The 13,919-nt window shown below is 46.6% G+C and overlaps 1 protein-coding gene across 4 annotated transcripts in view; it reads right to left on the reverse strand.

Moving 5' to 3' along the window:
• The window catches only part of ZC3H7B (zinc finger CCCH-type containing 7B), a 47,265-nt gene that overhangs the window by 15,297 nt on the left and 18,049 nt on the right, over positions 1–13,919 (reverse strand). For 2 of the 4 annotated variants that reach the window (XM_066183624.1, XM_066183623.1), the window contains exons 9-17: positions 11,899–12,152; positions 10,084–10,432; positions 9,062–9,117; positions 7,987–8,149; positions 7,740–7,901; positions 6,658–6,863; positions 5,084–5,184; positions 4,218–4,399; positions 563–648 (exon numbers count right to left, since the gene is read on the reverse strand). In XM_066183624.1, the coding sequence (XP_066039721.1) occupies positions 563–648; positions 4,218–4,399; positions 5,084–5,184; positions 6,658–6,863; positions 7,740–7,901; positions 7,987–8,149; positions 9,062–9,117; positions 10,084–10,432; positions 11,899–12,152 (1,559 nt within the window). Of the gene's footprint in view, positions 1–562; positions 649–4,217; positions 4,400–5,083; positions 5,185–6,657; positions 6,864–7,739; positions 7,902–7,986; positions 8,150–9,061; positions 9,121–10,083; positions 10,433–11,898; positions 12,153–13,919 lie in introns of all 4 variants that reach the window. The other 2 variants (XM_066183622.1, XM_066183621.1) reach the window with 1 other exon arrangement.

Raw genomic sequence — 13,919 nt, forward strand, 5'->3', positions numbered from 1 at the left:
CACACTACCCTGGTACACTCTTGGTAGTGCTGGAGGGTGCAGCCCTCCACAGTGAGGGACTGGTGGCGAAAAAAAAGGCAAAGCTCCCAGCCTCCTCCTGATAAAGCACCACTAAGGTCTGTCAGCTGCCAGTTCCACCCACTCCTGCATTTAGATCAGTCCTATAGGTCGTGAGTCATCCCTTAGAAGTCCTTCAAACTGCTCTACCATCCCTTGGCCACTAAAGGGCAGCAGGACACATTTGGTCCCCACTGTGTGGCCACTGGTCGAAAATCTCCCAGTTTCACCAGCAAGGTGTCACAGGAAACACCATTCTCGTGTGTGTTGCCCTCGGTGACCTGGAGGCTTCACCCCTAGCAGGGAACAGAGCAGATAGTAACACTGCAAAACAAGGCACAAAGCTCAACACCAGCACTGCATCCGGGAAAGTTCTCAGCTATCCCCAATGGCCACCCTGGTCTGCCCGGGACCTGTCAGGGACAGTAGTGGGAGGAAAAGAGAGAAAGGGCTGGAACCGTTGGGAGCAAAATCTGGCTCCAAGCCCTAGATGGACCTTACTTACCACACTGTTGGCTGATTTGCTGGCATGTGCCTCCATCTGCTGCCAGTACTTCTTAGACTCCTGCACGATATCTTCGTGGGTCATTCCTGGGAACAAAAAGGAGACAGAACTGAGCTACACTCCTTTGGCAAAGAGAAGAGAGTGAGAGGTTGCAGGACTTCTTAGTTTGGGCTTAGTAATCCCTGAGTAGCTGACAGCTCCCAGCAGTTCCCCATGTAATGTCAGGACTGAGTTGTGACAGAACCCACCACAGAACATGTCTAATCCCTTGCTAAGGAAGCTCCTCCTACACAAGCCAAACAAAAGGAGAAGAGTTTGGTCTCCCGGACTTGTTCAGACCTATCTTTCTGCTCAGGCAGTCTGCAAAGGACCCAGACACTGCTTCCAAGCCAATAATTCTTCACAAGAGTCAAGAGCTTGACCAAGGCTATCCCCCAACCCCATATCAGCAGATTCTACCAAGGTCCTAAAGGCAATGCTTTGTTACTGCTGATCTACTGTATATGGAGTTTTTGCTTCTAGCTTGGAACATCACAGATAACCACTGAGACATCTAGCATCTCCAAGACCCCAGAATTCTCACCTATTACCTGCTGGGATTAATTAACCTGTTACACCTTCAAGTTGAGATGGCTCCCCATCAATCAGTAGGCAAAAAGGAAAGAAATTCAATACATAGAGACACCAAGCCCAACCAAGGCAGCAAGGAAAGACCAGCAGTGCAAAACCAACCAAGGAACAGCTGCTAGTAAATAACCAGCAAGGAAAGATCTGCAAGGTCTCAAGATATCAGAAATACAACATCAGACAATGAGAAAAAGGATTGGTCAGACCTTATCTAAGGAATTAGCTCCTGACCAGCTCAAGTGGTGAGGGAACAGCCTCTGTTAGCACCAGCCAGCTAGATGGGCATTCAAGTTATTAAGTGCTCTAAAGACCCAAGACAGTTGCCAAAACAAACTGAAGCAAGTATCTTCCACAGGCAGCTGATTGCAACAAGGGCAGTGCTGAGGATGGCCTTGATGCAGCATCCCCAGACACAGACACTGCATATTTGATTGCTTTGCTAGATGCCTGCAGCCTTTATTACTGAAGTGAGGTGCTCCCCAGGAGTATTACATAAACACAATCATTGATCTGGCAGACATTATGTTCCAAACGTCAGGGCTACCAAAGTTTTCATCTCAGCTTAGGCTGTGTGTAGCTTGGGTAGGTCACAGCAATCCTGACCTCAGTTTTCCTGTCTTTGATTTCAGCTGTTCAAGGCCCCATCAGGCAACAATACTGCCATTTACACAGGGCTTGAACAGGATGAAAAGCACTCAGAAAACTTCACCATTCTTCAAGAACGTTTTCTCAGGTCTTTAAAATGGCAACTACTGCATAACTGGTACTGCACACAGGTCAGAGCTGTTGGTGAATATTTCACACCTTAACCATTAATCCCAGAAAAAATGGTGTGGAGTTAGAAAAATTGCAACTCCCTCTTCCATATCCAACTATTCCAGGGTCGGACACAATGATGATTTGTATTTTGGGGACAAAGCTCTAAAGCTGGGAAAACCACAAAAAAAAGTTAACATGCTGCACTGGACCTGGCAGGGAAAGGGCTGAAGCAGCTCCCACCTTCTCCATTCTGCACACCCGTGATCCTTGGGGTGCAGAACCAAAGGGAGAAGCATATACAGGTCTTGTCAGAAGACTGAATTTCAAACGCAGTTCTTGTGACTGCCTTCTTCCAGTTCCAGAATTCTGAACTACCTCAACAATACAGTCTAGAAATGTGGTGGTTGGGAAAGAAAAACCCTACCAAATGTGAAAGAATGGTTTACAATCTACCAGCTTTTCAAAACATGAACCATCACAAAGAAATGAGCTCGGAACCAAAAGGCCCATGGGTTGATTATGTATAATATTTCAACATCTTTTGCAACATCATTAGTGAAGATGAAGAGTCTGTTATTACCACTGGTTGAAGAAGATACCAAGAGATGTCTGTGAAAACCCACAGTGAACGAGAAAACAGTCCTGCCTGTCCAATTTTCAGATCTTGGGAATCTTCACTAATACAATCCTTTATCCCCATAAACAAAGCCAAAAGCTCTGTAAATGTTCAAATATCTGTGAAGTGTTTCAAAAGTAAGCTGCCCTCTTCCTATTCTTGCTGAGCAAATAGTTCCCAAATGAAACTTTCTGCTCCAAAGCTAAAGCACTCCCAGAGAATGGCAACAACTGCCTTTAATCTCAGTTCCATAATGAAGGCTACACTTGGGAGGGGCAAACTCACAAGGAAAGCAGGCTCATATATACAGCCCTGCAGAAAAAAACCCCACTCTCTCCTAATTGTTGGAAAAGGTGGAAGTAAGCACAAGGCTTAATGATCAACTCTGCAGCTTAACTCATGGCTTGTTTCATCTCCTCAGCTTTCCCTTTGAAATAACTTCTTCAAGTAAAGAAGGCAAGAAAAAAAATCAGTTTATTTCTTCTGCAGGATGAAGAGGAAGGAACACAGAGGGAAGGAAGAAGGGAGGAAAAAAACTTTTCAAATAACAAAACCAGACCAAAACAACAGAAATAAACCAACCATGGGATGGGGGAAAAAAGCAAGGTACTTGAATATAAGTGCCCAGAGTACAATGAGCAGTACCACAAGCATGTAGGGCAGCAATGGTGGCCCATGACTCACAGGCAATGTGCTATCTTAGAAACTCCAAAGCTGTAATTTTTTAATTTCCTGAGGCCACAAGTAAATGAGGGCAAAGAGAAGCATTAAAGATGGCACTTGACACAGTGTGCTTCTTGTTCATCACTGTCCCTCTTGAGCTGAAGCCAAGGCCAAGAACTGCACTGAACATCAATTATGATTTCAAAGAATGGTGAGAAACATCCCTAATGTGCTTCCTCTCTGAATTACTCCCATTACCAGGCTGGGTGTTGCACTAAATGAGATCTTGTGGTGAAAAAACATGGAGGTAGCATTGTGGGTGGATTAAGCCAACAGGACAGCAGCCAGAGAAAACCTCCAATATATCAGACAGAGATAAAGAGACAGGACTGAAAGTGCCAGATGTGGCACTGTCACTATATGATTTCCCTGAGTATCATCTCTGTAAAATCCTCTCCTGAGGCATGTCATCAAAGGTTTTTTGGGAAACACCAAGTATCTTGCAAGTTCTTGCTGTTGATGAATTTGTTCGGAGAAACTGGAGATCCACAGCCTTCTTTTTATAACCAACTGCTTTGACACCTGTGCATGCTGCCATTCTCACTGCAAGACATGTTCACTCAGTGGTCCAACTACTATTTGTACAAGATCTGAGCACCAAACACCTCTTGAGATTCAGCTCTACCTAATTATCATTTTAATTTATTCAACTGGTCCCGAAGGAAAGGCTTTCTGGTCTGCAAATTATAATAGCCCTGTTCCTGTAAATGGACAAGGGGCAAATCACCTCACAGAACACCTTGGTCCTCTTTTTTGTGTCCCTGACGAGGCAGTAATAATTACTTACTCCCTGAGGAGGGAAGAAGTAACATGCACGAGCGAGTGACACCTTCTCAGTACTCCCAAATCACCTTCTTCCCCTCTCAACTGGCCCAGGGTACACACTGGAAGAAACTCAGGTATAAACAACACCAGCCAAGTCACACTCACCTGAATATTGCTGCAACAGCCAGACCTTGAGTTCAATGAAACTGTGAGCAAAGTGGCAGCTGTCCTCACGCAGGCAGCCATAACGCACCTCATGTCGGCACACATCAAACTGGAAGTGCTCCTGGAACTGACGGATTTTGGAGTATTTCAGGGAGGTGGAACGCACAATGTGGACCAGACACCTGCAGAAAAATACAAAGCACCAGAGGATCATACCCTCCCTACCTCCTCCTCCTTACATATGACATCCAGACATTTGACTGGGCAGGCAAATAACACAAGCAAATCGACTCTGAGAGAGACAGATTCCCTCTGGGCAGATTCTCTGCCCTCCCACCCTATCAAGCCTGGGTAGTTATTCTCACACTCAGCACATGGGTGATGCTCTGCCTAAGTTCAGAGATCAGACACGTTTCAAAATATGCAGCAAAGATACCAACACCTCTGGTTCAGCATCTCCCCATGATGTCTCAGGCTGCCAGGAACCTGAAGGAATTGCATGACTGTGTACTTGACATCTTTGTTACACTTGTTTTCCCAAACATTCATTACCAGACAGCCAGAGGCAGGATCCTGAGCTAGAGGATCTTTGTTTTGACCTTTTTGTAATGGCCAAACTGGAAAGGCAAATTAAGTCAATGGAAAACTTAACAGACTGACTCCAAAGGGCTTTGCTGATGCCTCAAATCCCTCAGTACCAGGAGCAAACATGCAGGGTGAAGCCATAGTGCTATTTATCATGATTTGAGCTGTCCTATGATAGGAACCCGTAGGGCGGATAGAAAGAAAGAGACCAGAGCCCTGGAGTTAAACTGGCTGGACTCGCAAGAGATTGTTCCCATCAGGAGAAAAATTTGTTCACTCACTTGTTGTCATGGAAACTGTGTTTTGCAGAGAGGTTGGAACAGACAGACGGTGTGTCCTTGGTCCCTTTGCTGATAATCCGGGGTTTGCTGTCAAAGCAAATCTGAGAAGAGAAGAATTAGTGTACTGGGAATATCTTAGAGAGCAGTGAACCAGAGCGACTTCGCTTAGAAGAGGAAGAAGAACCAGAGCCAGCCTATTCTAATGTTCAAAGTTAGAAAGAAGTGTGGTGAAAACTTAGTGGTAGGGCTTTAAAATAAAGCAAGTCAATCTCTGAAAAAGCTTCCAGACAACATTTTTTGGCTTATTCTCAACAGTATTTTCCATTGTGGTTGGAAAAATTTTGGTCAGAGCCACATATTCTTTTCCTGTTAGCCAACAGAACAAGAACAAAGGAGAAATAAAAAACCAGCCACTTCACAGCAAAGAACACATCCCTTTACATCTACTGCCAACATAAGGAACTCTGTGCTGCAGAGCATTAGGATGATATGAGGCAATTCTCAACTGACCGACTCAGTAGCTCTGCACAGATATCAAATGGGAATTTGTTGCATTATGGAATTCCGTTTTCTAAAGTAACTGGGACTAAATTACAATTCAAAGATGATGTCAAGATGGAGGAAAAGATGAGTGATCCCATGAGGCTGTCAGCACCTGGTTCAGCTGCAGGGTTAAGGAGGGAAACAACTCCTTTCTCCTACACATCTGCATAGAATGCTCACTGTCCTTCTGGGAGCAGGGCACTGGCTAGGACACACAGAGTCACAGGTGGCCTGCTCCTGCACCTTTAGGATTTCCTTTTTAAAGAATGTGCAACATTCCTGGACTCCTTTTCCCTTCAGGACTGCCTCCCAAGGTACCCTGTCAACCAGGCTCCTAAAGAGGCTAAAGTCTGCCCTTCAGAAAGTGAACTGGCAAGGTGGCAGTTCTGCTGACCCCTTTCCTTATTTCTCCCGGAACTGAAAACTCTACCACTGCATGACTGCTGAGCTCAGGATGGCTTCCAACCATTGTACCACCCACCAGTCCTTCTCTGTTCACAAACACCAGACCCAGTGGATGCCTTCCCTAGCTGTCTCCCTCACCAGCTGTCTCAGGAGTTATCTTCCACACACTCCAGGAACCTCCTGGACTGTTTCCTATCTGCTGTGCTGTACTTACAGCAGACACATGGTAAACTGAAGTCCCCCACAAGAAAACGGGCCAACAATTACAAGACTTATCCCATCTGCCTATAGAATATTTTGTCTGCCTCTTCACCCTGGTTGGGTGGTCTGTAACAGACTCCCATCTTGTTCGCCTTCCCCCAGTTCCTACCCATAATCACTCAACCCTATCACCATCATCATTAAACTCTAGACAGTCAAAACACTCCCTAACACACAGGGCTCCCCCACTGCCTCTCCTTCCTCACCTGTCCCTCCTCTGAAGAGTTTACAGACATCCATTGCAAGCACTCCAGTTGTGCAAGCTATCCCACCATATTTTCGTGGTGGCAACTATCAACATATCAGTGGTCCAGATACATACTGAAGAGATGATGGATGCCTGTACCCTCCCACCAGTTCTGTACCTCACAGAGGAAGGTGAAGATGCCCTGATGTTCCTTGAGGAGCTTGGCAATTGTGAGGCTGCTCTGCTTGATCCCACCTAGCGGGTCAAAGAGGAGGTCACGGTTGAGGGTCCCCTTCCTCTCCTCCGTCCACACGTCGATCTCTTCCTGGTGGTACGCGAAGGTGCAGTTATCCCCATACTTACAGTCCTGCTTGTTAAGCATATCTACAAAGCAACAAACAGCACACACCACCACACAGGAAGGGCGGCCCAGTCAGAAACTAAACTCTCTCTCATCTTCTCCCACTGCCCACGCCTCACATGGAACTGAAAGCAAGAAAACCAAGAGCTAAAAGAAAAAGGAAAAGACATCTCCTCCCAAGTTCACCTACATCAAGACATTCAGGAGTTAATGCAAACTACTGAATGGTCACAATCTCCAGTAATGCTGCTATAGGGGAAACAATCTCAAAACAAGAGGACAGCTTTAACTCAGTGCCTGGCCAGGGACAGCTCATGACTTAACTAATCTCTTTTAAAGCCAATACAGATTAAGTTCTCCCATAGGCCTAGCAGTAAGGAGCCACTTTAGCTTCGCTCTTGCAATCTCCCCACCTCATTAGGTACTTTGTAATGACACTGCCTCGGGATACCAGTCTGGTCACACTGCTGCATGTACTGTGGGATGGGCTGGAACAAAGGAACAGGCAGAGAATGCTCTTCCCTAGGCAGAACCATAGCACTGCTGTGGGGCAGTTGGGTTCAGTGGGACTAATATGAGCACATGTACAGGAGGCGGGTTCTCAGTCAAGCCTGTGCCAGCAGAGCAGCTCCGAGTGCTCGACTGTGCACAGCAGCTCACTGAGCCTTTGAAACTCTTCTGCTCCACCACTTTGGAAGCTGCCTGCTCTCCACAACATGGCAGCTCATTGCCCTTCACTGTACTGAGCCATCCAGTCCACAGCCTACGGATGGAACAGGAGACTCTACAGCCAGCAGGCTGTAGAGAATTTCCCTCCCAGTATCTCTCCCTCCCACGGAATTTCCCTCCCAGTATCCCCTGGCACAGCCCCTTCCCAGTGACCAACCGCCACAGATCACCTTTGCACAGATAATAGGATCCTACAAAGTTGGTTTTGGTTGGGCGAGGACGGATCCTCTTCCAGGTCTTGTCTTCTGAGTTCTTCAGCCTGCCCAGCAGGATGTCCCGCTTGCACTTGTGCTCCAAGCCTTCCCGATAGGTGTAATCGCCAGCCTTGGGCCCTGCCAGAGAGAATAACCCCATTAGCCTGGGGAAAGCCAATTCCTAGTCTGTGCCAGTGCTCTGGTGGCAGAGCAAATGCATCACCTGTTTTGGGGTAGCAGATATGACAGGCTTGTTTGAAAACGTGAGTAGACGCCAGGGGGTTCTTCACCAGCAGAGCTGTGTTGGGCATTACTGGTTCTGGCTGGGACAGCAGGTGCTCGGTGGCCTTGGGCACAGCTGGGTGACTCACTCCACCAAGGCTGACCTGAGTGAAAACATAAACAGCCTCTCTCTTCAGCTCTGCAACCACATGGGCAAGAAACCTCTCTAACCCCCTGCCCCGCTCTAGTCTCTCAAAACCTATCTTGTTTCTTCTCTCATCAAAATGCTCACATCTGAAATGACATTTCCAGAAGAGATGCATGCAACTTCTTCAAAGAGAATGAACACTGTGGTGTGTTCACTTCAAAGACTTGCCTCTTTCCTACTGGTATGAGACCTCAGTTCTCTATCACAAGCCACAGAACAAAATGCCCTCCTCACTCCTTCCCATTCCTTCCAACACAATCTACTCTGCAACTGAAGACTTTTAAATCAACCTTATCCCAACCTAAGAAAAAACCCAACCTGCTTATCAGTCAATCTTCAGGGATATTCACATTGATGTTAACAGGGCCATCAGGTGATAGGAACTAAAGAACAACTTTTGTTCCAAGCTTACTAATCCTTCCCTTTTTCTCCAAGACTGGAGACACAGGACAGAGGCAGACCATCTGGAGAAGCCTCCTGACATGGGCAGAGAGCAGCAAAGAACTTCAGTAGCCTGAAGTCAAAGTTGCCTTACTCTGTCCCATCTTGGAGCATTATGTGGCTGCCAGATACAGTGGGACCCCGGCCTCCACGATCCCCTGCTGACCCTACAACCTTGGTTACAACCCTATACACCATGTTTACCTCGGCAATATGGAGTTACAGATAAAAACAAAGATGGAACAAATGTCTTCCTACTGTGGGAATCTTTACCTGCCCTGCCACAACATGGGAGGCAACACTCACCAGGGCAGGGTAAGAAAAAGGGCCCAAATTACCTACATCACCCAAGTGATGACTACCACCACCACTACTACCTTGGCTCCAGAGCACCCTGGGATGTCAGTACAGGGCATAGCTCACTCACCACTGGGGCTGGTTTTTGGCTGCCAGGTGGGTGTCGCAGTTCCTGAGAGTTAGTTTCTTCTGGGCAAAAGAAGGGGAAAAGAGCCCCACAAAACAAAAACAATCATTTCACTCTCAGAGGCAGTTCTATTCACAAAAGGACAAACAACAGCTTATTAATTTTCTTTATTTATTTCATAATGTTTTAATACTTTCTTCCCAAAGCATCTGCCTAGACTTGGAAAAACTCCAGGAAAGGCCTTCTTGTCCCAGATATCCTACTGAACCCAACACTATGCCACTGAGAACTGGCATTGCTAAAGTGGCAACCCAAAGCTGAGGTGAATGTGAGTGTGTAAATGCTGACTCGCCAATCTCTGCTGTTCTCAAAATACTTTTGCTGCCAATATACTGCAATATTGGGAACAAGTTAACCAAGAAGAAGCCACTTCCTTCCTGAACAGGAGGGGACTTAGTCTTTGCCCATCACTCTCCACAGCTTTTGTCTTAGTGACATGAGAGTTCAGTGCCCCATTCAAGAGGATACTCATTGCCCTGAATCCAGAGATGGGAAAGACCTACCTTGGCCTCTACCATTCTGCCCAGCACAACAAGGTCCTGTATCATCTAAAACAGTAATCATTCTGCTTACTTTGTGAAAAATGTCAAAGAGTCATTGAGGAGGAAGGTGGAGGAATCATGCTATAGTCCAGCAAATTGTGCCAAGGGAGGTGTTCTGGACACCAAGCCAAGTTTAAATCTCATCAGTCATCATTATACAGCTTGGTGTTAATTTCTCCCCTTTAGATTTCACTCCATGCAGGTACTGGTTATCTGGGATTACCTACAGCTTTTCTCATTACTTTTGAGCTAAACATCATCAGTTACTCTGTCCAAGACAATTTCCTGCTCTCTTCTACATTTGAATTCCTGTTCTGCCACACTGGCAGAGAAAGCTAGAAGACAGATGTCCCCAGCATTGAAGGAAATAATTTCGGCACACATTCACATCTAAGGCAATACAAAACATCACCCCACACCTACCAATGGCAAAGGAATCCAAGGTATCCAGCGACCCCCTGCTTGTCCCAAAGGAGTCCAGGGCATCAAGCCGCGTATCTGTGTATGGAAGCAGATCCAAGGAATCCAGCGAATCTAAAGTGGAGCTGCCACTTCCTCCTGGTGGGACCTCAAAGGCATCCAGGACAGAGGAGGAGGAAAGCTGCTTGGTGGGATCCATCACCAGGCCAAAGGAAGCAGGTGGCAGAGGGGTGGAGACAGGGATGCTGGCTGTCACAACTGGAGGCAGCAGCGGAGTTCCCCCCGGAAACACAGGAATCAACTGGGGCATCTCTGTTGGCAGGTTGGTAGGAATGGTGCCCTGGACCAGAGACTTCAGGGGAGCAGGAGGGAGGATAAATAGCAAATTAGTATTGAGGAACAAAAACTGAAAAGAGATGTCCTGGTTTTGGTCAGCACAGAGTTAATTTTCTTCTTAGTAGCTGTACAGCGCTGTGTTTTGGATTTAGCATGAGAATAATGTTGATAACACACTGATCTTTCGGTTATTGCTAAGTTGTGCTTACTCTAAGTCAAGGACTTTTCATTTCCCATGCTCTGCCAGCGAGCAGGTGTACAAGAAGATGCGAGAAACAGGACAGCTGATCTGAACAAGCCAAGGGGATATTCCATACCACAGAACATCATGCCCAGTATATAAACTGGGGGAAGTTGGTCAGGGTCACTGACTGCTGCTCAAGGAAGGCTGGGCAGTGGTCAGCAAGTGGTGAGCAACTGTACTGTGCATCACTTATTTCTCTTGTGTTTTATTCCTTCCTCTCTCTTCTATTATTATTATTGTTGTTAATATTGTATTTTTTTTTGTTTCAATTATTAAACTGTTCTTATCTTAAGCCACAAGTTTGGGTTTTTTTCAATTATCCTCCTCACTGGGGAAGGGGGAGGAAGAAAGTGAGTGAGCAGCTGTCTGGTACTTAGTTGCTGACTGGGGTCAAACCATGACAACAAAGAGCAACAGGCTCCCAGTGAAGGGCGTGTTGTACTAGCTGGAGCAAAAGGATACCTGGCAGCTCAATCCACCTGCAGACTTCCCCCAGACCTTCCAATTTTTCTGTACTGCAAACAGTCTGGACCAGGATCCCTGAGGAGGTGTTGGGATACCTGAATTCATCAGTCTGCAAGGCGGTGCCCTGCACTGGACACTTAAACCAGCTCAGGTCGAGAAACAAGGCATCCGAGTATACACAGTGCAAAAGTCAGGGTAATGATCACAACCCATGCCACCACTCATCAGGGCTTTTCCAACATGAAAATCACTATACTGCTTCCAGACCCAAGGCGGCTCATATTAGCAACACCGGAAACTAAAATCCAACATAAATATGAATGCAGATTGTCTATGCAGCTCCCAGACCTGTTCAACGAGCTTAGGCTGAGTGCAACCTGCACAATACAAGGAGATTAGAGCATGCCCACTGTATAAAATAAATCCATCATTCCTGCTTCACCACACTCATTTCTACTCGCAGACTGGCTTCAGCTTCATGGACATGGGATGCCAGGTGGAAGGAGATGCCAGAAGAGGGCTACCTTGGGTATACTTTGAGAGGCAGCTCCCTGAAGCTGCACACAGCAAAGCAGGCTTGGAGGAGGACTCTACATACTCACAGTAACAGAAATAAAGGAAAGAATGAATGAGTTTTGCCAGAAGAAAGAGACAGGAGAAAAGAATTACAGAAAGAGAATGACAGGCAGCATGTACATCCTCATGCCCCAAGAACCGCCAAGGACCTATTTGGAACAAAGAAGCAGCACACCCCACGCAGTGCCCACTCTTACTAGAGGGTATGGTGACCCTTCAGCAAGGGAATCCAGGAGGGAGTCTAGTTCTTCCCCAATGATGTCCCCATCTGTGAAGTCCTCCACGTTCTCAGGAACTGGCAAGGGTACACAGTCTGGGGATGGGAGCAAGCTGGCAGCAGGAAGCGAGGTGGGCAAGCCCTTTGCATCTGAGTCAGAGGGCAAAGGGGCCAGCCCCTCATTCACAGGGATGGCCACAGGAGCTGGGAGGCACTGCAGGTCCATAGAGCAGTCTGTGATGAGAGAGAAACGAGCGAGTCACTGGGAGTGCCTCTTGCAGGAGGCAAATAGAGCAGAGCATGGCAAAACCAATATTGTATAAATCCATCAAATCACAAAAACCAGGTATGCCAATTTTCTGAGAGGAGAGGCCATAGTCTGAAGAGTACTTACCCTTTCATTTTTGTTCCCACTCTCCAATGGCTCACCAATAGCTGAAACACATTCTAAGGGCCAGTGCCCAGTGTGACTGTCAGGATTTGGCAAGCACATACAGCAACCAGGAACAACACAAAATCTGTGGCTGAGCAGTTACCGTGAATTCATTATGGACAGGACCAAAAGCCAGGGGCACATAATACAATTTCTATATAACCCATCACCTGGTGTTTTCTTTAATGTTCCTCACTAATGCATTTGGCAGAGATAACTGCCTTCTCTACTCCTTGGAGCTTTGATACCCCAGCTGAAAGCTTGCTTACTTGCATACCCTCTCTAAAACCCCAGGCATCCTAAATGGAAGATAAAAACCAGAAGGCCCTGTTGGGAGGAGAGTCAGAGATTGAGCGGTCAGATCAGGTTGTGCTAACAATGTGTGCCAAAAATCCCCATCAGACTCACTCAGCTGTCTTTACCCAAGTAATTTCCCTGCTTTTGAGTCTTTCCTGATGTCCAAAAGTGGGAGGTTGCTACCCATTTTCCCCCTCAATATCTGATCAGCAAACATGCCCTCGGGAACTCACGTGAGGTGGGGTCAAGGCAGGAAAGAGGCAGTGGTTTTCCCTAAGGTTTCTTCCCCTCTCGAGTACATTACTGATGTAGTAAGATGTTCCCATCATGCAATATAAACCACTGTTAAATGAAGTTAAGGTTACAAGCACATGTTCTTCACAGAAGAGCATTTTATTCTCAAAAAAATTAAAAGTTAAAAAAAAAGTTCAAATGTTAGAAATTTGGAAAATGCAGCATTATGTTTGCAGTTCTCATACCAAGCACCCAAACTACCTTAATTCTGCCCCTGTGCAGATATTCTGGAATAAAAGAAAAGAAATGAGACAAAGATGCTACCTTCTCCAGCCACATCCCATTGGCTGCACTGTAACTGCAACACAGTTGCAAGACTAAGGCTATAAAAGCAAGGCAAAGTTCGGAAGGAGAGACAATAGCTTTTATTTGAAACACTGATAAAATTGGGAAAGAAACTAGCCAAGCTTCAGAGACACGTAACTTGATCCAGCAAGAAATGCTGCATCCTGTCTGTACCAGGTCTGTTCACCCAGCCCCCACAAGAACTTGGCCATCCCTCTGCATCAGGGACCAGATGAGTGAGCCCTGTCACTGGCTGCAAACAGCTCATTTGCTGGCCCAGGAATGTGCTGGTACCTTCTCAGAGAGCTCAGAAAATTAGCAATTCCAGCAAACCCCCAAGTTTTGAACAAAACAACAGCAGAGATGACAAACATAGCCATGTCCCCTTATCTCTAACCTCAGCAGGAGCACAGCACCAACCCCTGCAACCTTTCCTCCAGTATTCGTTGTGAATGGTCCACGTGGATGGACCACAGCAAAGGTCACTGTGCAAGGCACTGGAGGCTAAGCCATGACAAAAGACAGGGAAGCAGGGAAAGTGCAAGGAACAGACACAGTTCCCTCTCCACATCCTCAAGCATGCCATCGAAGGCAAACACGTGTTGTACCTTATGGGATTCAACACAGGATTTCGGTGCTGCAGCCAAATTTCCCGCAGGCAGCAACTCAAAGGAAGGCTGTGCATATCCTTA

The sequence above is a fragment of the Chamaea fasciata genome, unplaced genomic scaffold (genome assembly GCF_029207755.1).
Source record: "Chamaea fasciata isolate MVZ Bird 193981 ecotype frontalis unplaced genomic scaffold, bChaFas1.0.hap1 SCAF_5, whole genome shotgun sequence".
Lineage (NCBI taxonomy): Eukaryota > Metazoa > Chordata > Aves > Passeriformes > Sylviidae > Chamaea > Chamaea fasciata.